This window comes from Drosophila elegans, unplaced genomic scaffold, assembly GCF_018152505.1.
Source record: "Drosophila elegans isolate 14027-0461.03 unplaced genomic scaffold, ASM1815250v1 contig_468, whole genome shotgun sequence".
NCBI lineage: Eukaryota > Metazoa > Arthropoda > Insecta > Diptera > Drosophilidae > Drosophila > Drosophila elegans.
Window position 1 is genome coordinate 2,644,849 of NW_024545855.1, and position 23,504 is coordinate 2,668,352.

At 38.4% G+C, this 23,504-nt stretch overlaps 6 protein-coding genes across 9 annotated transcripts; 2 read left to right on the top strand and 4 right to left on the bottom strand.

Annotated features, from left to right (window-relative positions):
* Positions 1-3,947: 3,947 nt before the first annotated feature.
* On the bottom strand, positions 3,948-5,792 carry LOC108143776 (protein distal antenna-related). The gene has a single exon (XM_017268303.2). The coding sequence runs from the start codon at positions 5,659-5,661 to the stop codon at positions 4,399-4,401; it is 1,263 nt and encodes a 420-aa protein (XP_017123792.1). The 5' UTR covers positions 5,662-5,792; the 3' UTR covers positions 3,948-4,398.
* A 1,949-nt stretch (positions 5,793-7,741) lies between these two features.
* LOC108144064 lies at positions 7,742-14,170 on the bottom strand. Of its 4 annotated transcripts, none has more exons than XM_017268712.2 (12): positions 14,031-14,170; positions 12,790-12,951; positions 12,185-12,555; positions 11,160-11,968; positions 10,541-10,710; positions 10,133-10,479; positions 9,909-10,070; positions 9,660-9,848; positions 9,457-9,586; positions 9,292-9,390; positions 9,086-9,236; positions 7,742-9,017 (listed from the first exon to the last, which is right to left on the bottom strand). In XM_017268712.2, the coding sequence occupies exons 3-12, from the start codon at positions 12,550-12,552 to the stop codon at positions 8,887-8,889; spliced, it is 2,556 nt and encodes an 851-aa protein (XP_017124201.1). In that variant the 5' UTR covers positions 12,553-12,555; positions 12,790-12,951; positions 14,031-14,170; the 3' UTR covers positions 7,742-8,886. The 4 variants fall into 4 exon arrangements, with proteins under 4 accessions (XP_017124201.1, XP_017124200.1, XP_017124199.1 ...); XM_017268711.2 differs by having other exon boundaries at positions 13,482-14,170; XM_017268710.2 differs by having other exon boundaries at positions 13,478-14,170.
* A 426-nt stretch (positions 14,171-14,596) lies between these two features.
* On the bottom strand, positions 14,597-18,195 carry LOC108144082 (nuclear export mediator factor NEMF homolog). Its single transcript, XM_017268733.1, has 5 exons — positions 17,963-18,195; positions 17,175-17,907; positions 16,181-17,058; positions 14,995-16,119; positions 14,597-14,902 (listed from the first exon to the last, which is right to left on the bottom strand). The coding sequence occupies exons 1-5, from the start codon at positions 18,016-18,018 to the stop codon at positions 14,704-14,706; spliced, it is 2,991 nt and encodes a 996-aa protein (XP_017124222.1). The 5' UTR covers positions 18,019-18,195; the 3' UTR covers positions 14,597-14,703.
* Positions 18,041-18,757, top strand: LOC108143995 (molybdopterin synthase sulfur carrier subunit). The gene is made up of 2 exons (XM_017268614.2): positions 18,041-18,050; positions 18,444-18,757. The coding sequence occupies exons 1-2, from the start codon at positions 18,041-18,043 to the stop codon at positions 18,755-18,757; spliced, it is 324 nt and encodes a 107-aa protein (XP_017124103.2).
* Positions 18,758-18,766: 9 nt separating this feature from the next.
* LOC108143994 (molybdopterin synthase catalytic subunit) lies at positions 18,767-20,256 on the top strand. Its single transcript, XM_017268613.2, has 5 exons — positions 18,767-18,895; positions 18,968-19,274; positions 19,399-19,674; positions 19,733-20,001; positions 20,062-20,256. The coding sequence occupies exons 1-5, from the start codon at positions 18,767-18,769 to the stop codon at positions 20,185-20,187; spliced, it is 1,107 nt and encodes a 368-aa protein (XP_017124102.1). The 3' UTR covers positions 20,188-20,256.
* Positions 20,178-22,845, bottom strand: LOC108143993 (RGG repeats nuclear RNA binding protein A). Its single transcript, XM_017268612.1, has 3 exons — positions 22,784-22,845; positions 22,120-22,630; positions 20,178-21,254 (listed from the first exon to the last, which is right to left on the bottom strand). Exons 2-3 carry the CDS (start codon positions 22,613-22,615, stop codon positions 20,494-20,496), a joined length of 1,257 nt encoding a protein of 418 aa, XP_017124101.1. The 5' UTR covers positions 22,616-22,630; positions 22,784-22,845; the 3' UTR covers positions 20,178-20,493.
* Between the last annotated feature and the right edge of the window lie 659 nt (positions 22,846-23,504).

Consider the following 23,504-nt stretch of genomic DNA (forward strand, 5'->3'; position numbering starts at 1 on the left):
ACAAGGACAAAAGAAGAACAATGCACAGTACAGGGAGCAAAAAGGAACTATTGAAACAAAAACACTTTTTTTTCCAAAAGACACAATAAATTGCAATTTATATCAAAAGTTGTGTTCATCATCATCCCAAGTCAAAATTATGCAGCATCTGTGAAGCGCAATACTTGCACAAAAGCACACAAATCTTTGTTAGTTATTTACTAGGCTTGCAAAATACAATCCAACGGAATGAAAAGACAAAAGTAATTTACAATGCAGAGCCTACATTTTATTGTGCAACGTATTTATTAAGGACAAGAGAAAATTTGACTGGATTGTGATTTGCCTTTAATTCGATAAGAATACCCCCAAAACAAATATAAACAAAATTTCAAAAAACAGTAATATAAATCCGTTTAGTATAATACTATTTTAATTATTAATAATCTATCCAAAATGATGTATTTTTAAAAATTAAATAATGCATTTTAGAACCAGTGCAAAAAACACATATTACACACTAATGTAATTTAAAAACCAATTGAAAGAAAATATATAAAACTAAATTTCGCAACACATTTTGTTTAATCTGTTATCCCATAATTTTAAAGACGATTTGTTTTTTGAAAAAAGTATGTTACACGAAGCAAACAAGTAGATAACACAAGCAATAACCAATGAGTCAGTGAAAGATATCTATCTAACACACAAATTCCAATATAAAATAACATTAAAAACTTTATTTTGCGACACCTCGCTTTAAATGTTATTTGCATTCAATTACTTTCAATTTTATAACTATTAAAAGGAATGCTGTTATAAGCAAAGTACACAAAATATTTAATTTCAATTTAATTGAGGGCATACTATCTTCTTTCCAATTATAATTTATTCTTTTAGGATCTCAAGCAATCGATAGGCCCACGAATATATTTTCTTTTTCGTTGGTCAAATTGGGGGCACACGTTTAGTGGATCTCCAAAGCACAGTGAGTAGTCTGATGGTCACTTCAATTGATCCACAGTTCCTGGCCGCTGATATTCGTGCGAGTTAGTGCAGCCGGATGCCAGAAAAGAATGGTCAGTAGAATGGTCAGTCTCAGTCTTAGCCTCAATCCTCAGTCCTAAGTCCTCTGTTCAGTTCGCGACTTAATCTGGCGCGATCGTTTTCCATCAAAGGGTTCCTGCTCACATGCAACTAATCTGATTGTAATTGAGGCATGCTAGAGAACGAAACCGAGAATGCGAATGCGATTCCGAAAAAGCCTGAACACGCAAAATGCAGTAGGTCTCGCTTCGATCTCGTAAAGGTAACTTGGTAGCCAATTATTCAAACGAGAGGGGATAAGAAAGCAAATAAATTGACTTCAAGGTACATGGGCTTTAGGCGGGCATCAAAAAATGCATATATGCACAATCCTGTTGTAAAGTTTCAAAATATAATGTATATCCTTGCGTTGACTGGGCAGCATTCCAAAAACTGTTGAATGAGATCCGCATTTAGCTCACGCAAATTCCTCGCCATCTATGAACGCCCAAGCCATCCGCCACCGGTGCGGATGTGGTCTCGATATTGGCAGCTCCATCATTTATTTCCCAACGTTGGTTGGGTAATTTCGAAGCCGTTTCCACTGTCAATCATATGCTGCAAGTATGTCAGTCATTCTGCGTTTTTATTTCGGCACTTCAGTACATTGAACTTATTTGTATACCCATGCCAAGTTAAAATTGATGTTTTAAAATCTTATATTTAAGATACTCCTTAAAATAAAACAAACATATATCTGCATATTTACATTGCTTTATGGTTAAAGTTTATTATCTGGCTTACATAAACAACATCGACATTTGAACTAAACATTTGTATCAGTAAAAAGACAAATGTTTGGAAGTGATTTAACTAATTAAAGTAACATAAAGAGAATTTAATTATACAAGAACATAAAATAGGAAATAAATAAAACACTTAATGGTACTATATATATTTTTAATGATTAAAATAAAATACAATTCAATACAAAAGACAACATGTTTCTTAAAGTTACATTGAAATTAAAGTGCCTATATTATTATTTCTTTTATTTATTATGTATAAACTGTAATAAGCTACCTATTTTCTATTTTCAATTAAAATAATATAATACAACATTACATTGAAACAAATATTCTTATATTCCATTTTTCCATTCACTGAAAGTATTTAACTTTGGGTGTGTCATTTGAAAATGCTTAGCAGTAAATTTAAATATGTTAGTTGTTAAATAAAATTGATGATATTTTATTAGGATACTATGCTTTTTACAGCTTCCAAAAGAAACCCTATAGATTTATCTGCAGTTGGGGCATACAGTACAGTACAGCAATATCTCCTGAGGAAACAAAATACGAGGCTGCATGAGTATGGGTATTGGCCACTTATTTTGGGCACTTGTATGCCGATCTTAGTACCGCGATCCCCTACTTCGATCGTGCGGGTTACGAGGCTACGAGGCGACACAATATTGACAGCGGCTGGATCCGTCGATATGCCCAGGGGGGGATTGGTTTTAAGTAATTTAATCCTCGCCCAGAACCAGAACCCCGAATGCCACGAAGATGTCCACAAAACGCTGAACGCAGAACACCGCACATGCAATGCGAAATGCGAAATGCGAAAATGCGAATATACCGAAACATGCATACGGATCACGGCTGGCAGGCCGGATGGTCGATGGTCGATTGTCCAGTGGTCGATGGTCGAAATGGTCGACATGGATGTGGATGTGGATGCCTGGTCGGTCGATCCCGATGCCTGGGAGCACTGTCAGTCGCCTAATCATCGTAATAATTCGCCTCAACTTCAGCCGATGGCAGCAGCGGCAATGGGAAGCCAAGCGGAAATTACCAACACGCGATATTTAATTTTTCCAAAAGGCGAACCAATAATTCGTCTTCATGCCACTGCTGCCGTCCGTGGCGGTTTTGCTATAGTTTGGTTTGCTGTTTGCTGCTTGTTGGTGCCATTTTTATCGTGTTCGACTTGACCGATGCCTCTGACAACGCTTTCCAAAGGGTGGAGAAACTCATTAACGCATAGCCCTGATGCCAGGACTCCAACTCAGACTGCTGACCTCCATCCAGGCCACTAAAAATGATCTTGGTCATTTTTTCAAAACGCCTTTTGACAAGTCAGATGAAAAAACTGTCAAGCATGCAGTCTGCATAGTTTTTAAAATTAAACAATTTTTAAATTTCATATTGTAGGCAATAAACTTGATTTGAGTCTTAAAACAAATTCATAAAATTATATTAAAACAATTCAAATAAAACAATTTATTTACCGTCGGCATTTTTTAAATAATAAAACATAAGAAGTCGAGCTTTTAAATGTTTAGTCCTCAGAAAAATATATAGTCAGATTTATTCAGTTATTTTTCAAACTTAACTATATATTTATATTTGAATGTATATAGTTATTTTAAAAGTTAGTTATTAAAAAATAATTTTAATGATTTATTCCATTATCGTGTTTATATATTTATTTTTGTTTAACTTCTGAACACGGTATGATAGGAAATACCATTTGTTTTTTAACGAATAATTTTTAAGGCTGTCATAAGATTGATTTTGGGACAAGTATTCCAACCCAATGGTACTCTGCAGTACTGCAACCGAATTAAAAACAATAAATGTGAAACGTCCTTTTTTAAGTCCCAATTGAATGGCACTTAAAAAAAATGTTGTATAAAAACAGCCAATTTTGTCATTTTTATACGACCAAAGCTAGAACTCTTGACTAATTGAAAATTCCTTTTTTTTTTTGTAAGTTTTTCAAGGGTATAGAAAAAAAGTATACAACCGAGGGGCTATTCATCTTTTAGCTGGCGTGTGTTTTTTCCGGTTTTTTCCACCAAAGTCATTATATTTCATCTCAAATACTTCAAGTTAAAACCCCATTAAATAAACAAATGCATTTTTTAATCTTGGGAGATTGACACTTTAAATTTTATTTTTGTTTTGTTAATAAATATTTATTCGTTTAATTAGTAATTAGTTTATATTCTTATTAAGAGTTACGGAGATTACAGCAGTACGAAAACAAATCAATTGGAATGGCTGACGAACGTGCCAAATAATTAAGCTACTTAACACAATTAGTATTTGTTATTATAAGTGTAGATGAATTGAATTTGGTTTTCAAACAAGTGGTCACACAGTCGATATTTCTAGTTAATACTAGGCTATAGTAAGCTGATCTATTAATACCTGTTGCATTGATATTAACATACATTGTTAATTGATAAGTACAAATGGCATTTGCATTGCGAAATGATTCGTGTTGTTATTGTTGTCCTAAAAATACTAAAGGTATGTTATCTATTAACAATTAAAAATGGAGGTATTTACACTATGAACTATGAAACTAGAGTGTCTAAGGGGTCTACTGTTCGGCATCGCTGGATCCGATGCTCTTGTCTGGGGTGTGGGATCTGCTGGAGGCCTTAGAGGCGCAGGATCGTACGGACAGATCCTCCGGTTCGCTGTCACAGTAACTTTCGTTGGAGGCCTCACTGTGGGCCAACGGACTGAGGCGTTTCAGCAGGCCTTCGTTAAATGGATATGTCTCTAGATCAGGCTCTGAGCCTCCAGTTGCACCCAGTTGGTTGGGGTTGTAGCTGATGCTGGGGGCACTTCCTCCGCCGCCGGGTTGCATGGATGCTGCCGCGGCTGCAAAGGCCAAAAAGTTCAGACTGGCATTAAAGAGTTTGCACCAGTCCAGCAGGGCAGCTCCTCCCTGGCCTTCAGTTCCATTTGGAGTGGTGGAGTTACCCGTAGGTGCTATCACAGGCGCTATTTCCGCGGGATTGGGGAAGCTGGGGGCTGGCAGTAGCTGTGGCATGGTGGTGGTGTCCGGGAAAATCCCTGACTTGGCTGACTGCTCCGTGCCCAAAACCTGTTGTCCATCCAGAGCATTATTGTTCTTATCATTAACTGGCTCCGGCTGATTGTCAAGATTCACCCGTTTGGCCGGGTCCTTGGCCCAGTTCTTGACACTCAGCAGGGGATAAGTGCTCTTGCTGTAATCCTCTGAAGTTGCTGGCGAATCAACCACTTTGTTGTCCTCCGATTTGGGTGCATCCAACAATGGGACCTCTGCATTTGGGGGTGTAAGCTTGGAGTTGAGCAAGGCGAGAAGGTTCAGCTGGTGCAGCATGTTATTGGAGTAATCCACCACACCGGACTGACCGGGATGCATTGCCTCCGGATGCAGTCCTCCATTCTTTTTGACAAATTCCACCAGACTAAGCTTCTCCAGCAAGGACTCCCCCTGAACTGGATAATCGGCAGGAGAGTAGGGCAGTGCACCGAAGCCCAGCTCCTCGTAATTTGGAGGCAGGGCCACAAACTTTGGCGGCAGTTGCAGCTGCAATTCGAACTTGGCGCGTTTTTCTGGAGGAGTATCGAGGCCCAAATGATCGGGACCCAGCTGGCGGCACATAAACCTCAGCTTTTGCTCATTCTTGCACCAGCCCCGTAAAGTGGACTCTGGCACTCCGATATCCCGCGAAACACTGGCCTTCGTTTCCCCGTTGTGTATGCGCTGTATGGCGCGCACCTTATCGTTTGGCGTGAGATTCCTCAGCGGACGCTTGCCTCGCGTGCTCATCCGGATGTTCATGTGCTGGTAGGCGGAGATATCCATGATGGTACTATGGTCTAGATTGAAGCGCGGATTTCGGTTGCGAATGCGGCTGCGAATGCGGATGCGGATGCGACCACCGGTGTGCACTCCTCGAACTCGCAAAAGGATTTGATTGTGAATCCGATTTCGCGAAGGCGAGCTGCGAACTGCGAACTGCGAACTGCGAACCGCCGAGATGAGCCGATGATTTTGCGGCGAAGAGAGCGCTGGACGGCTATTCCAGCCAATGGAGAAAGGCTCTACTCTCTCTTTGTCTCTCCAACACCACCACCATCACCACCACCGGCGCAACAACTTGTTACTCATGTCCCGTTCGCTCCTTATCTCTCTTTCCACCGAATTCGCTGTTCTCTGCGGGAAGTCGTAGCCCTCTCTTAACGGGACATGGACAGAGCGCGTGTTATCCTTCCCTCTTCGCGGATTGCATGTGTCTGTATTGGTAGCTTTTTACTGTGTACGATGCACATTTCCAAATTGTCTCCTTGTGTTTATATAAAAACCAGTTATTTACCTCCCATAAACATTGGGTTCTCCGATGCAAGAGTGTGTGTTTGGCCAAACCTTCTCGCATGTGCGTGAGCGGATCTGATACGGACGTGGCCGTGGACCTGGCTGCACTTTTGGGTCGCGAATATACTAACAACGAAAATCCAACAATAACAGCATTTCACTCTGAACTATTTGCGATGGCCATCTGCGTATTTGCACTCATTCGTTCCGCCTTATTTATGGTAAATGTTTTTGTATTTTATCCAATTTCAACACCCATATTTGTAATTCTAAACTATGATCAAACTGTTGTACAAAAATCTATCTAAAAAAAAAATCAAATGTACTATCCATCTGTGAAATTGATCTCTTTTTAATAAACAATTTTTAGGTCTAATCTATGGAATAGTAGCAATTAATAATTCGGCGTATCAAACTCTAATAAATTAAACTCAAGCAACTCAATCAATTTTAGAATTATTAAAATAAATAAATAAATAAGGAAGTAGTAATTTTATTTGACACAGCGTTGATTGCAAAGTCTATTTTTGTTGCTTTGTCTGACAGACTTTTTATCTTTGCAATTGCATCGAATCAAACTCTCTAAGACTTTCTTTGGTTAATAGACAAATCATTTTAATAAAGTAGTAATTAACCATTAAAATAAAAATTTTGTTTACTTAAACATGTGTTTAAAAAATTTAAAAAATTGAAAAAATAAATAATAATAAAATAAAGTAAACTTACCATTTCTACATAGGTCCTTTGTTTTTAAAGATTTCTTTTACTTTGGCTCAGATTAATGAAAAGCCAGTAAGCATTTTTAAAACAAATTATTTGAGCAAGCTTATAATGTATATAAGATTTTTGTTTGGTGGTTTTTCTTATAAAAATGCCACCTAATAGACAATTTGTACGGAACTTAATTCACACACTATAAAATATTAATTTTCCAACAGCCGAAAATGATGTGAAATTCACTTGAATATGCAGACTTACGTATATTGCTGTCATTACAATATTAAAAAGTTTTTATAAGGGCAAATAAAAGGTTTGAATGCAATTTTAAAATTGCTATTTATAATGTTGTTCTATTTTCACCGCAACTGAGTGTATTAACACATTTCTTTAATGCTTTCAACACAACCTTGGCCACTTGTTATTAAAATAAATTATATATGTATTTTAAGAATTCCCAGTGTTTTTTAGAGCAAATATGTAAATTATTTAAATAAATTTTAATTTGTTAGGCGACTGCGTGGTCAACTGATATTCGCTATACCAAAACTAAAAAAGCTTTCCGTTTGAGGAGAAATTACAACATCAGAACAACTGTAGAGAAAGCTTTCTTCCAAAAAAAAAAAACAAACGTCAAACCGCCATTGATCATTAATATATAAAAAAAATAATAACAATAAAGCAAAGCAAAACTAATCGATGTTAAATATATAAAAATCATTTTTCACTATCGAAATGTAAATGGTAGGTAATCGTACTTACCACCATTGGTATTCGTGAACACATCCAAGAAACATAAGCCCTTTCCTTGTTTTTTTAATACTTTTTTTATTGTGTTATTAAAAGACACATTTTAGAAAGTAGGTAGCCTTTAGTATTTTTGTTTGATTTACACATATTTAAATAAATTTTCTATTAACTATAATTTATTAGATTACACCTACATGTATTGATTAATTTCTGTGTTGCTGCATATTATAACTATATCATTATATATTATTAAACCATTTTTATTTCATTTTTAATTGTCACCAAAAATTATTTTAAAATGTGTTAATTGTAAGTTAACAAAAAGGGACCTACTCAACAAATCAAAGGTTACAGAAGTTTTGCAAGCGGGTTAAAATGCAATCTATTGATTAGTAAGGCTTGGTGGATTTAATAAACTAATGCTTTAAAACATTGTGTTTCTAAAATAAACAACAAAATTTAAAAACAACATTTTGTGCAATTTTAAAATTGAAAATCAAATTTCTGTAATTTTATAAGTACTTTCTGTATAAATATGAGGAAACGGTATTTATTTTAAGTCTCAATTTATACATACATACAAATTTAAATATATACATAACCTATGTTGGCAGTTAGCCCTTACTTTTGTACATACATTTTATTTTTATTATATACATAATTTGTTTCAGTCGAAGGCTTATTAAACTAATTCTGAACGCATACGTCAAATGCACATATCGATATTTTATATATCTTAATATATACTACATGCCTTATATTAAAGTTAAATAAAAAGAGATAACTATTCGGGGGCATTTTTTGGTAATAACTTGCATTAATTGTAAACAGTTGAATCCGAGCCAGTTTTTGAAATAGAAACTAACAATTACTCGAGGTATGCATTTTTTGAAAGCAAACAGCCAAAAACAAGTGCATGGTATTGAAAAAGAAATTTAATTTTAAATGGTTGCATTAATTAATTAATTCTTCGGTAGTCAATTAAGTGCATTCAACAAAAAATCAATTAATAAGTGTAAATCTATAACTTAACTCATTAAAATTTGTGGAATTGATCACTGAATTTGCGTTTAAGTGAAATTAGAAAACTTTTACATTTAATGGAATGACTGTGAATATGTAGATTCCGTTTGCTAAAAATTTATTTGTGAGTATATTTATGGGAATTGATCAACAATCGTGAATACATGCGTGAACTTTTATTTAACACCCCTTAACTTAAATTTATTTTATCGTTAGTAACAGATCTTAATAGCTTATAGATAATGATCCCATTTGCCCAATACAACGACCTCCCTCTTCGTCGAAAGTGGCCAAAGTCAATCGAGACAGCTTATTGCATAACACTCCATTTCCATTATTTTGAATAGGATTTGGCTCTAAATATAGAATAATTATACAATTCAATAAGTTTAATTTTAACAATAAATATGAAAATATTGCTTACCATCGTGAAAAGGTTCTTGAGTGTTACCCTCTTGCTTTTTGTTTCTTATTTGATCCGTAAAATGTGATATAAGTGCGTCTATCATGGCAGCTTGCTTTGAAAATATTTGCATAAGTTTTGAAACTTGTATTCCATTCTCGACAGCATCGAACTGCAAAATATTTCCATTTAGTTTTTTTTTTTAACGAGCACAAAAACCCAAATACCTGTAGAAATATACAAGTGAGGCATTCGGGATCATCACTTGCACTTGGCTTTGCATAATCCCAAGACAAATCCTCGTATCGCAAGCCCAGCAGGAGAGTCTGATGAGAAACAGGTTTTTTTTTATAATTGATTTTAAGAACACTCAAACTAATAGTAATACTTACGCATTCATATGGATCTATTATAAAAACTCCTTTCTCATTAACTGCAACTAAAACCTCCATATCCTTTTGGTTGACCAAGGCCATAATTCCCCTAACAGGTTGCTCTATTTGTCCATGGAAATATGCGGCACTAAGCGAATATAAAACAATAATAATTTTAAAAATTAATCATTAATCAAGGTAATTAATCAAGGTAAACTTACCCATAGAAAGGTAAGGCCCAGCAAAATTCTAGATATTTTCGCATCAATTTCCGGGTGGTAGCTGTCTGCGGAACCCTTTTAAACTGTTCCAACAGCTTGACCTCCGCAGAATTCTTTTGACTTATTGGTAACCATAACCAAGTTGAGCTCTTGGCAACATGTGGTGGCAAAAACCGAGCTTGATTTTCCCTAGAAAGTTTAAAAAAAAGGTGTAAACAAATATAATTTTATAAACAAAGATTGACTTACCTAAAAAAACCTATTGTATGGGTGTGGGAATTATATGGACCCAGTTCGATTCTAGCTTGAATGCCACCCAGCATGAGCGAATGGACTGGCTCCATAATATATCTGCCTGTGAGCACATTGTTTCTGGCCTCTTCATAAAGCAGCTCTAAAATTCGATGATCCCTGGAAATGGTGTATGCAATTTATATCTGTTTTTTAGCATTCAAAATATTATAAATATTTACTTAATTTTTTCCTCATCTCTTTTGGAGAAGAAAACGTTCCGCTTTAGTACTATCATGGGTTCATCAAACTTCCGATCGCTGGGACTGCTGTTGCTGAACTTTTGCAGCAAACTGGGCCACGCAACGCGCACAATATAGGGGCAGTGATGGGCCTTCAGCTGCATCTCCAGTAAAGCACTTGTCATCCACAATCCGAAAACGCTCTGAGCCAGCAATTTGTTGGATATGCCCAGCTCCTCGCAGCCCAAAGCAGCTGCCAACATCACCTGCGATGGGCACTGGGACGTTCCCTCGATCTCCATGTGAACTGCCACCCGAGACATAAGATACACGCATGTCGGGATTACCTAGAAATTAATTAACATTTGAATATGTTACGGTTGTGTTATAAATAAAGTTAAGTTTTACATTTTGGAGAGCACGGGTTAGATTGGCTGCAGCTTTCCCAGCATTTGCGAAATTCGAAGTTGAGCTGGTCGCCATTATGCGTTTTTGGATTGTAGGGTTGTTGGTTTGGCCATCGTTGCCATTGTTGCATTTGTGGTGTTGTGGCATGAATGAGGAATTGGTGAGCACTCCTAGAAAATATATAAAAATAATAATAGCCAAATATCAATATTTTAACTGGAAGTGGTAAAACATTTATAAAACAGCCATAATAAAAGAATAATATATTATACTTTTTCTCAAAGTGATGAAGATTATCAGATTACTTTATCTTTGCTAACAGCCCTTGGAATAAACTTCCATAAAACAATATTATATTATAAAAAATGTATAATCTTTAACTTAAAAAAAAAGGTTATCCATTATAATAATTTTACAAAGCCTATGTAATAGCTGTGTATTAATCTCAAAATATTTAAATTTTTAAACTAGCTTTATTTTTATCTGTAGTTGTGACAAGCACAAATATTAAAAGAATGTTAAATTAAGCAAACAGATAAATAAATAACAAGAATGCTTCGATTTCATAAAAATTGATGGGAAAAGTGCTGGGAAAGAAAATCAATGAAAGTAGTCTTACCGGAAGGGCTTCTCAGGTCGGAAAGGGGACAAAGTGCACTTGCGTTGTTCATCATATTGGCGCCCATATCGGATATTCCGCCCAGGCAGGGGGCATTCCCGGAAGACACCTGTGCCGGCGACAGGCAGTCGCCAGGGTCGTTCTGACCCGTGCTGACCACACTGGACACACTGGCCGAGGAGGCGAAGGTGCTGCCCACTGCCGTTTGGATCTGGGCCGTGGTCACCACACGGTGCACTGTGTACATAATGGGGGGCACGGGCATATTGACGGATCCCAAGGAGACGGGTACCTGCTGCTGGTCACACGTGACCACACTGGAGTTATTCTGATGGGTTTGTGTGGCTGCCACGCGTCCACTTCCACTTGCGCTTCCACTGCCTCCGGCGCTCGGGAAGATCGCACAGTTGTCGAAAGCATCTGGTGGATCGGCCACCGAACTCTGCATTTGGGGCATCTGATGGATTGGTTCTGGGTGGCTCAGCTGGTGGTTATGCTGCAGCGATTGCTGGATGTGGAGAAAGTTGGCCTGTTGCTGCAGATGTTGCTGATGTTGCTGGTGTTGCTGGTGTTGCTGGTGTTGCTGATGCTGCTGGTGTTGCTGATGTTGCTGCTGCGACTGCTGTTGGTGTTGGTGCTGGTGCTGGTGTTGTTGATGTTGCTGTTGGTGTTGTTGATGTTGCTGTTGGTGCTGATGTTGCTGCTGGTGCAGGTGTTGCTGTTGCGGTATTGCTGCTGCTGCGGCATTATTGGCTATATAGTAATCATCGCGACACTTGACATCCGTGGTGTTGTAATATAAATGCGATCTGAAATATAATTAAGTAAAACAAAATAGTAAATGTTCTTTAAATAATGTGGTGTGCCACAGAAATCAATTCAAAAGGTGTTCAAAAGTATGCACTAAAAAGCTAATGTCGTCTTTCGAAATACATTGAACGAATAAAAATGTACTGGTGCATACTTTTAGACACCTTTATAACATGTGATTTTTGTAGCATATCCACACATATGATAACACTCACTCGTAGTCTTGAGTAGATAGCTTTTTTCGATTATACTGCAATGTTCCCAATGGAACAGTCATTATGTTGATATAGTTCCCAGCGTTGGCAGTATTTTTGCTGCATTGGCCACTGTTGCTGCAGACGGATCCTCCATACGGACTTCCCAAATTGCCATTGCCATTGCCACCGAGCGACTTGCCACTGTTCCCGTTGCGCGGCACCAGATCCTTGGAGTTGTACCCCGTCTGCGATTGGCCGGAGCTACAGGCCACATATTCCTGCCCCGCGTTCAACGCATAGTTGAGTTTGTTCGACGAATGCTGTGGCATCGAAGTCGAGGAAGTCTGCTGCAAGGCGCTCCGGCAGTAATAATGATTTGGCTCCATATTCTTGAAAAGCGAAACATAAATGTTATTGATTTAAATTGGCTTTTTAAACTTTAACTTTATAAATAAACTATTTGTAAGCAATAAGTGATAAAGCCAACAAAATCGTTCTCAAAACAAACGTATTCCCCCACCAATAACTTGTTATTATAGCTTGAATACTGGGCTTAAAGATTTAAAATTTTTTTTAACAACTAATCACTATTAAATATTCATTCCAATTTTATATAATCTTACCGTGTTTTTAAGTTGATCAGCTGCTAACAAATATGCTTAATTACTGTCAACGCCTTTTTGGGATTCGCTTGAGCAATCAGGATGGCCCTCATTTTATCTGGCAGTTGTGATTGGTTTACAAAGTTCCATCGTTAACAAAATCTCTTGTTTTTAATTGCCTTACTGAAATTTAAATAGATCTTAATACATTTGGTTGTTACATTTTGTTGGTATTTTAAAGAAAATTTTAAAATAGCCATCTCTCGTAATTTATAAATTTATAATAGAAAATAAATTAAGATCTAGTCATTAATGGGAAATATGGAAATATGACAAATAGGAATACTTTTTAATAACTAGGCCGGAATTTTGCTACATGGGTTATACTATTACAGAAATCTGATAATTGCTTTTCCCAGCATTTACAACGGGCTTTTTATCTTTGATTTTGTAAGTACATAAGATTTTTTAAGCACTATTAAACTAGTGAGTTTCTGGTGATTAATAAAAACATGACAAGACAATGACAAGAATACATCTAAAAGTGTAAAGGAAACACGCAATCTAATATGAAATTGGATCGAGTTAAATACTTTTTGGTGATTAGACAGGAATTTGAATAAATTTATTAAATTAATATTCTGATATTTGATTTTTGGAGCAGGTGCAATGGAGGGTATGTGCTGTATACACACATGCCCGTACATACCTACACGAACATCTGAACGCACGAATAAAGGTACTTTTATGTGCGTCATGCTAGTTCTGGTGCATGGAAGTATGTATGTCAGCACGGGCATAACTTTAATTTTATAATTGGAGGCACGTCAACACTATATGTTAATTTTTTTGTTCACATGGTTAAGGGAAAAAAGTCCTCAGCTCTTAATCAATACATGTCTTCAGATGTATGCATACACACACACTTGCTGACACACACGCACATATCCTTCTAACTGGGTGGGACTTTGAAGGCCATAGTTTTTCACCGAACCATAGCCTCTCCAATTCAATATTATTTTTTCTCAATGATTTTTTTTTGGGTTAGAAAGCACTCCAAATCTGGTTAAATGTATCTACATTTCTGCAAAAGCCTCTAGTGCACTAAAATGGATGGCTTTGAAAAACTGTGTTACACAGATTTTCCCCGAAAGATACATTTTCCGCTGTATTGTCTTTTGTTGCGGGGAGCCAGCTTCGTAATCCGATGAATTTATTTTTTCATTTCTATATCGGCAATGGCGAAATGTAGATTTTTTTACTTAAGCGATGCCATGTATCGAACGATGACGAGAAGTTCGCGAAACTTTTTAGTACACAAAATGCCAAAACAGGCGACTTAGCACCAAAATATCTACTTATACAACACCACTTTTGAACACAGCCAACCGAAGTAAACAAACACATGCAAACTCGGGCTCCATATGAGGCGCATGCGCCCCAAAATCTCTGCTTATAAAGTTCGCCCAGCAACAAGACTATCGATAGCAGTCCGTTTCAACCGTTAACAAAATCAATATCTACCGCTTTTTGATAAGAACTCAGAACACAAACTTAAATCGACAAGATTCAGAGCTCAATACAATAATTTAAATTCTAAAGAGCCAGAACTCAGAACACAAGCTTAAACTTAAACTTAATTTATGTCTTAAATCAACATAAAACATTTTCAGTTTACTATGGGCTCTCTTTCATTCAAATGCAAATTTTTTAAGCATTTTCCACATTTATAAATATGGCTCAACATTATGTCTACATATTAATTATTAAGTTACTTGACTTTTTCTGAAATCAATATTTTGCGCTTTTGGTAAGGAAAAATTAAAAATTCTGTATACATTTTCTTTTATTTAATCAACTTGCATTTTTTAAAGCATTTTAAACACTTCTTATAAATATGGCTCAACATTATGTATACATTTAATTCACTTTTTTTTATTTGTGGTACTTTTGAAGTTGTGGGGCTGATAGCTTGACCTTTCCTGGTATGTTTCTTGCCAGCGATTCTTCCTTTATACTTTTCAGTAAATCCTTTTCGCGAGTACTGCAGCCTTTTTCCTTGGCAAAGATGTTAAGAGCTAATTTCGCAGCCTTTCCTCTTTTACCAGTGCCTGGGGTGAGCTTTACTTTAAACCTAAAAGACAGAATAAGTTTTGTTTAAAAAATATATCATTAAGGAAAATTGTTATCTCAAAACCCAAATACTAATGATATATTATTTCTTACTTGTAGTTTTGCAAAGCCTGATAGGGAGCCACCACTGGAATAGCGAACAGCAACTCATCCCCTTCAAGTGGCTGACCTGTTAGACTGTTGAGTACATCCACATCTCCTCCAACGGGCACTTCATCGGCATCCTCCAAGTCAACTGGGTTTTTGGGAGCTGAACTTTTTTCTGGCTTTACAAACTCCTTAATTGATACAGATTTTTCCACCACTTTTTCGGCAATGGCTTGGGGCTTCTCCTTCTCCTTTCCAGAAGACTTAAGAATCATCATGCGAATTTCACGTTCCTCGTCGTCTTGATCTTTGTATTTTTGTTTCATTTTCTTCAATTTTCCCTTCTGACCTCTCTTTATCTGTGATGGATTTTTGGGATCTGTTTCAACGGGAGCGACTTCCTGTCTTGCAGCCTCCTGTTTTGCAGCTCGCGCCTTCTCTTCTTTAGTCTTTTTAGCACTAACTTGCTTTTTTCGACTTGGACCAGCAAAAATAATCGTCGTTTCCTCATCCACAGGTTTACTTGGTTGTTTTGGGACAACATCTTCAGTCTCTTCGTTGTCTGGATTTAAAGAGTCAGATCGGACTGTTATGCGACCCGTATCGTGTTCAATTTTTACTTCCGTATTGGGAAAACCAGTAATCTCGGTATTGGAACTTTGTTCCGATACATTTGCAGTAGGATTGGTTTCAGTATCATCGCTTGGTTCGGACAAAAGGTCATGTTCGACCTCGGTTTCTTTAACATCTTGATCGATATGATCATCATCTAAGCTTCTGACCTTTCGCTCTCCCAAATGACGCTCTATAAAACTGTCCTCCAACTTGAAAAGTAAACTTAGACCCATGGTTAGGTGGCAGGAGGGTAGAAAGTTCTTCTTCCCTCTGATCATAAAGCTTCCGGTTGCCAAATACTCTCCAGTTGGGGCTGTTTTGCTGACCTGGTCGCTTGTCACCCAATACGAATTGGTCACCACCTTGGCATCCCAGGCAACGCTGTATGATATAGCCATAGATCCAGCTTCTAGCAAAGTTTTTGGCGGAATATCTTCCCCTGTGGGATTCTGTATAATAACACTCGAGGCACCCTGAATCTCTGCGTGAACATAAATGTCCTTCGGACGCATATATCTGAAATGTTGTTATTTAAATTAGAAAAATAGTTATGGGTTCGGTCATAAATATAGCAAACCTTTTAACAATAAGCTCATTCTGCTGCGCATCCCTTCCGCCGATAACCAAATAATTCTCTGAGCTTATAAACCAGTAAAACTTTTCGAACCAGAAAACTTTTCGAGCCTTTACTATGTTCGAAATGGTCCTTACTTCCTTAAGCGTTTGCTGTGTCTTACGCTCCGCAGATTTTAGGGCTTTTTGAGAGGCATCTACAGTTTTCTTTTCCTTTTGAGCAGCCGAACGTTTCATGTCGTAATATCGACGGGCGTTGGCCCAAGCTGATAAAGCTAAATCGACATCCACAACGGTCACTTCCGGAGTTTTTAGATCCTCGTCTTCATACGTATCATAGGGGTCGCTTAGCATAAGGGATATATGATTCGTTTCCAGTTTTAATTGCTTAATGGAACCGGCCACAGCATCGCCATTTGCCTGGGCCTCCTTCACCAGCTCATGGATATCCGGCCAGGATAGTTGACTGGCAATAGCCGACTGAACTGCCCGAATGGCGTTGTCCACCAGACTTTGGTTGGACGTGATAAGCTCTGCCTTCTTCCTGTCCACATCCTGGACTTTGGTTAATTCCTCCAGACGCTTGGCGTGATCATTTTTAACATTGGACAGCTTTTTCAGCGCCTCGCGCTCCTGATGCAGAGTTTTCATGTCGATTTTCTGTGATTCTTGCGTTGAGTAAAATTCATCGACTGCTTCCATAAAACTCTCAAACGTGGCCCTTTCAAAGTTTTTGAATTGGTCAAACAGGTAAGGATGGAATTCAATGTTTCTAAAGAAAAACTCCACTTTGCCATTCTCCGTAGGCTTCTCCTCTTTCACTTGAATTATGTAGCCTTTAGTTTTTCCAGAGTTTCCTTCGACAATAAGATCATGTGCGCTCTAAAGGTTTAAAGAAAAAATGATTTAAAAAATGGTTTATATATAATTTGATAAAGTAATTTAACTTTATATAATTTCGGAGAAGTAATAAACAAAGAAACATTTTTAAAACCAACCTTTACAGCCTGTTTAAGAATGGGCATGTCCTTAACCATATCAAATGGCTTTTGTTCCAGTTTAGCATTCTGTTGCTTCTTGCGTTGTTTTTTACCGCCTTTATCCACCTTATCCTCTGCCTCCGGAGTTTCTTCCGCTCCTTCCTTTTTAATCACACAATTATCCAGACCGTGTGAGAGAAGAATATGTTCTATAACTGCCGGACCACAGTCCAAATTGGGCGTCAGGATCTGCCGCAAGTAATCGCCGTTTCTGGCGTTCTCCACTAGTTTCTCCAGGGCTTCCGGCTGCAGTTCCTCCGTGGCCTGTTTGGCTCGTTCCACGGGATATTTTTCACGCATGGCAAAGCGAAGATTCTCACCCTCCGTGTGGGGACGCAGAATATACAGGGTGGTCATCTCGTAATCCGTAAGAATGACGTTTCCTCGATCGTAGAGCTCCAAAATGACATGGTAGGCGGCATCGCCGGTGCCAAACTGGAAGTCCACAATACGATCGCCACCCAATTGTTGGATCCTCTCCAGGCGCTTGTTCTTCAAGTGCTTCCTCAGCTTCATGCTGAATCCCGATGGAGCCATATTTTTGGGCCATTCAAAGCGGGTGGTATGGAATCGAGTGCCAGACTCTAGCAACAAAGTGACCTTCTCCACCGCTCCACCGCTGCCCTGCATCCGGAACAGATAGGTCTTGTTGTCCACGTCATAGATCTGGTTCACTCGCCAGCCAACCAACCTGTATTAAGAAAATAAATAGGTGCCACATTGCTAATATTATATTTATTACGTACTTTTGCAGTTCGGCCACTCCGCAGATTATATCAAAGGTATTGAAACGTGTCTTCATTGTGCCGGATCAAAAGTTGACAATGTCAACACGTAAATCAAAAGAAAAATCTTTAAGTTAACGAATAATCATATAAATATATATTCGCTAGATAGCTATCTATACTAGATAGTTAAAAAACCTTAAATAGTAAAGAATAAAAACAAGTTGTATTCCCCTTGCGAAATTAAATATCGGTGTAATTAGTGATGGACAAACTGGAAAGGAAATCTATCGATGCTGAGTGCTGGTAGAGAACTGTTAAATATCAAATGTAAAATGATTAAAATGTTAAAGCTAAATAATTAATTTGTATATAAGAACAAAATATTAAATTATATTACAAATTGTTTATAATTTTGATCAGCTGTTTCATGCTTTGTAGACAATTCCATTCCATTTTGTTCCGACAATCTAAACTATCGATAAATTGCAGTCGAAAGTAGGCGGAAATTATAACGACTTTGCCATCTCCAATATTTCATTTGTAAATATGAGTGGACCTGTTGTTAATGTGCACGTGTTGTTCTTTGCCAAATCCCGCGAATTAGCCAATACAGCCCGATCCAAAGTAGATGTGCCTGCGGAAATTATTGCCTCCGATTTACTAGACCAGCTGGTGTCCAGATTTGGCCTGACCTCTATCCGGAGTAGCCTGATTTTGGCCCACAACGAATCGTATATTGAGAACCTAAGTGATAAAATTCTGTTCAAAGAGGGAGACGAACTGGCCATCGTACCGCCACTCAGTGGAGGATAATAAATAATCATGGATCACGTAAAGCTAGTTCAGGATCCCATTGACATCACCCACATCCATCAATTGCTAGCTGATGAGGGCTGTGGTGCCTCATCGGTTTTTGTGGGCACCACGCGTGATAATTTTGAGGGCAAAAAGGTGGGTTTGCTATCTTAATCAATTAGTTCAATTTCATATTTCATCATATGTGTATACTCTTTGACCTTCCAGGTAGTGTCGTTGGCGTACGAGGCCTACGATAACATGGCTCTTAAGGAAATGAATAAAATCTGCTCAGATCTGCGATTAAAGTGGCCCGAGTTAAAGCACATAGTCATATATCACCGATTGGGAACTGTGCCCGTTTGCGAGGCCAGTGTAGTTATTGCCACTTCATCGCCACATCGATCGGAGGCACTAGAATCAGTATCATTTGCAATAGACCAGCTTAAGACTCGGGTGCCCATCTGGAAAAAGGAGATATACGAGGGCGATCACATTAGCGAGTGGAAGGAAAACAAGGAGTCCTTCAGGCCCAGTAAGATCCTATAACGAATAACAACCGTTGTGACATGTATTCCTTTATTTTGTACACTTGTAAATACAATTAACAATCAAGCAATAACAATTTTATACGCTTTTTCTCTATGGCTACATTGCAGAGAAGTCTCCAAGTGCCTTTAACTACGCAGCTTGTCCCTGCAAAGTCGAGGAGTCACATGACGTATCTCGATCTCTGGTGCAAATTAGAGTAAATGACACCGAGTTAGCCAAGCGGCTAGAATGTTTTGTCAACAGAAAGCGAGCCGAAATAAACTCACAAAACATAATTGACTTTAAATCATCTTTTGTTGACTCTGACAAAGACCTAAGCGATTCCTGCGCTCGAACGCAAAGCACAATTATAAAGCAGGAGCACTCAAATTGCCATTTAAAAGGTGGGTAAACGCATTTCAACTTTAAACAATTCATACAGCTACAAACACATTATCACAGTGCGACGGGTAAACAATCGCTGTGGTCCCCAGCAAATGGAGTTTCGGCCCAACTACGAACTTGAACTAAATAAACTAATGGGATCGCGTGACGGGCTAACCGACCCATCCAAAGAAATGAGGAAATCGCTGCCTAACTCACGTTTACAAGCTATTGAATCATATATGGGCCTAACCACCGATAATGAAGAGAACATTTTTAGTAGAATTAAAAAGGTTGAAAACAGAATGCTGCAGTTGGAGTCCATTTCGCCAGAGTACAGACACTTTGTAGGTGCAAAACTTACTTTTACAAACTGTAGTTCCTTAAATATTTTATGTATTTTGCAGACAAATCTGGAGCCATCTTCTAAGGAACACCCGCCGCCGAAAAGAGCCAAAAAGAAATCCTATTCTGCCCACGAACTAGGTGTTTTCATTCAAAAAATGAAAGATGGTCTCGAAAATAAAGAATAATAGTAATAATAATTACCATATTAATATTCCTTGGTTTATAAATGAAGTAAATTTATTTCAACATTCCAACTATTTTTAATAGTTATTTTAAATGCGTAAATGATGAGAGTGAAAAAATTCAAAAATTTTTGTTTACAACTAAGGAATATGGATAAGCGTGGCTGATTTGTTTTTGTTTGTTAACCGGTCGTCAAGCTTCATAGATTACGGCCGAAAATCTAATGGTTATTCGTTAACCAAAGGAGCTGCTTACTTATTATGTAATACAGAAATTGTTAAACCTTATTGTTCCTTGCTGATCTGATCCTAGCACAGAGTGGGGAATTGAGCTTCATCGTCGACCTTCAGGGGCTTCTGGGCGGAGCGGCGTTTCTCCCCGAATCTGTTGTTGTTGTCCTGTCTGTTGTCGAAACCGTTGGTGGCGGCTCCGGAATTGAAGCGCGGGCCACCACGGAAGCCACCCTCGCCGCGAGGACCCTCGTTGCGATAGCCACCCTCTCCACGAGGTCCATCGTTGCGGTAGCCACCTTCTGCGCGCGGTCCATCGTTGCGATAGCCACCCTCTCCATGGGGTCCATCGCTGCGGAATCCCTCGCCACGGGGACCTCCTGGTCCTCCTGGACGCGGCCCCTTGCGGAAGCCACCCTTGCGTCCATCATTGAACTTGAACGGGATGTCCACGATGCGCTGCAGGCGTCCCACTCGCTGGGGATACAGCGACGGATCGTACTCCAACTCGTCCTCGCTGTTGCTCTCCTTCTTCTTGCTCAACACCACCATCTTCTTCCACTCGGCATTGTCGGCGGCTCCTTCGCCCGCCTTGCGCAAGTTGTAGTTGGGCTTGGCACGCTGATCCCGCAGAGCCTTCCACTCGTCAAGGGTCATCTGCTTGGACTCATCCTCCTCGGCGGCTGCAGCGGCCGCCGCATCAGCCGACTGCTCATTGGCCGAGTCCTCCTTCTCCGCCTGCGGTGACGATTCCCCGGTCTTGAGGTCCTCAATGTCCTGCTTCGGGGACCCCCAGTTATGGGCACCGCCGCCCTCCCGCTTATCAATTGACTTCACACCTGTGGGTTGTAAATTAATGATAAATATGAGTTTTAATTAATATGGCTAATATAGAAATGAAGCGGCTTTGCTAATATAACAATGCAAATATAAGGAACCATTTCTTTAAATCTAAAAATAGAAGCATCTCTGAGAAAAAGGAATGAAATTGACAAAAACAAAATAAAATACTCCTCTTATTAAAATATTACTGATTAAAAAGCGTACTTAGAAGGCTGCTTATCTTTCAATATGAATATGGAATATTATATATTTAATTGCAAATACAGAAAAATCTATTTGAGTAAAGAAAGTTTAAGAATTTCTGAAATCAAACATATTGACATTTGCAAAAACAAAAATAAAATACTCTAGTCATTAAAATATTTCTGACTGATGTATTTAAAATAATTTGATGAATTCGCAAATGTAATGCTTTAAGAAGAATGTATTGCATTGAAATAATGTATTACAATAAATTTGATGAATGTGCAAATAATTGTAATTTACGAATGGCACACTTTATTGTGTTGTTTAGCAAAACATGTGATCACAAATGTCAAAAAATAGACACATAATTTTTATCACAAAAAAAAGATATAAATATTTACAAACACGTTTTGTAGTTGCTACGCATTACCAATTCGAACTGAATTGATAAACCGCGCGTTTACGAATATTTCTGCCTCTTAAAACTTGAAAATCACGTGAGAAATGTGTGCTGTAGTAAGCGATATTGTAATCTTGTTGTCAGGGGTTTGCTCTATACTTTACGTTTGAGGTTAGCGTTTTCTTTGATAAAATCAAGAAGAGTGCTTACTTTTTGTACAACTTATAAATAGTAAATACGAGAACAAAGAACCAAGATGTATGGTAGGTAATTACCGGTTTTATCGGATCCAGACTGGCGATCGAACTCTCGTTTGCCGAACTTTTCGCCGGCGCGTACGCGTGGTGGTCCCCTGTTATCACGATTGTTAAACTGGCGCTGCGGCAGCTCGTTTCCGAATTCTCCGGACGATTGTTCCTTGTTTCCGTAGCGCTGATTGTTGTTGAATCTGCCCTGGTTGCTGGGCCCGTTGCTGGTGGCCGGATTCCTAGGGCGATCTCCGCCAGTTGGCGCTCCTTTGCCGCCGACTCCCTTCACCGGACTCGTGTTTTTGGCCACCGGATTCGAGTTGTTGGCCTTGCGGGCCGACGCCACCGGCTTGTTCTCCTTCTCCGGCTTGCTTTTTGCCGCCTTGGCCGGCTGCTCCGCCTTCTTGGACGGCGCAACTACGGCGGGAATGGCAGTCTGTGGCTGGGCAGGAGCGGAGTTGGCGGCGGAGTCATCGTCGTCCATGAACAACAGCTCGTAGCGGTTATTTCCAGAATTGTCCATGATGTAAAAAGTTGCCTACGGATTACAAGTGAACCAGATTTGAGGGATTACTTTGGTTTCGGTGGTATCGATTTGCTGGGCTGGTTAACTTAATGGCACATGGCCGGCAGAGTGCTCAGTCGGAAGGTAATCGGTTAAAATTGCGAAAACGCGGAGCAAATTACGCACCTCGCCGGAAACGAAAGTGATGGGAGAAACACCGATGGTCGAGAGGATTAATCGATGGTTTTCCTTATGCCGGTTCAAAAAGTACTAAAATGCCCTCGTGCGATATTTCTAATTCAGTATTTTTGGCCATTTATTATTAATTTACCACAACTTGAAAATCGATTTGAAGTTTTATATTTATATACAAAAAAAAAACAAGTAAACAAAAAAACTTGTAAATACAATAGTTTGTAAATTTTATAGCAACAGTTTAATTTTATTTTTAAGCAGATGAAAATTTAAATATTTGATTTAAAATGTATATTAAGTAGTAAAAACAGCCGCAAAAAATATCCTAACGTAATCGATGTTATGGTACATAAAATCATAGGAACCAGTAAAATAATAATTGGAATTCATAACATCTTTACACTTTAATATCTGCTTAATAATAAAATGAAGGAATAAAAGAAGACGCGTTTCAAAAAATGAGGGGAAGATATCATTGGTTAGAACTTAAAATCATTGAAAGTAGAAAAAAAGTAGTTAAAATTACTCACTGGAAAAAAATAATTAAAGACTATTGCTTTTGTTCAAAACTGATCGATAGATACTAAAATGACGGTATCATGGCAAAATACGGTCACACTAAATTTGACCATTTATCGAACGAGGGGATGTGACGGAACAAACGTATCGCAGGTGGCCCATCGCCAAACCGAGAATAACTTTTGGGCCCGTA

What these genes read in the sequence shown, in the direction of transcription:
- LOC108144064 (XM_017268712.2), bottom strand. Translation starts at nt 12,552, where the DNA reads ATGGAGCCAAATCATTATTACTGCCGGAGCGCCTTGCAGCAGACTTCC. An exon ending in CTATCTACTCAAGACTACGA is followed by an intron (nt 11,969 to 12,184) that starts GTGAGTGTTATC and finishes ATTATATTTCAG; the next exon opens with ATCGCATTTATATTACAACA. An exon ending in CGACCTGAGAAGCCCTTCCG is followed by an intron (nt 10,711 to 11,159) that starts GTAAGACTACTT and finishes TATATTTTCTAG; the next exon opens with GAGTGCTCACCAATTCCTCA.
- LOC108143993 (XM_017268612.1), bottom strand. Translation starts at nt 22,615, where the DNA reads ATGGACAATTCTGGAAATAACCGCTACGAGCTGTTGTTCATGGACGAC. An exon ending in GTCTGGATCCGATAAAACCG is followed by an intron (nt 21,255 to 22,119) that starts GTAATTACCTAC and finishes TACAACCCACAG; the next exon opens with GTGTGAAGTCAATTGATAAG.
- LOC108144082 (XM_017268733.1), bottom strand. Translation starts at nt 18,018, where the DNA reads ATGAAGACACGTTTCAATACCTTTGATATAATCTGCGGAGTGGCCGAA. An exon ending in AATGAGCTTATTGTTAAAAG is followed by an intron (nt 16,120 to 16,180) that starts GTTTGCTATATT and finishes ACAACATTTCAG; the next exon opens with ATATATGCGTCCGAAGGACA. An exon ending in CAGGCTTTGCAAAACTACAA is followed by an intron (nt 14,903 to 14,994) that starts GTAAGAAATAAT and finishes TCTGTCTTTTAG; the next exon opens with GTTTAAAGTAAAGCTCACCC.
- LOC108143994 (XM_017268613.2), top strand. Translation starts at nt 18,767, where the DNA reads ATGGATCACGTAAAGCTAGTTCAGGATCCCATTGACATCACCCACATC. An exon ending in CAAGGAGTCCTTCAGGCCCA is followed by an intron (nt 19,275 to 19,398) that starts GTAAGATCCTAT and finishes GCTACATTGCAG; the next exon opens with AGAAGTCTCCAAGTGCCTTT. An exon ending in CGCCAGAGTACAGACACTTT is followed by an intron (nt 20,002 to 20,061) that starts GTAGGTGCAAAA and finishes TGTATTTTGCAG; the next exon opens with ACAAATCTGGAGCCATCTTC.
- LOC108143776 (XM_017268303.2), bottom strand. Translation starts at nt 5,661, where the DNA reads ATGGATATCTCCGCCTACCAGCACATGAACATCCGGATGAGCACGCGA.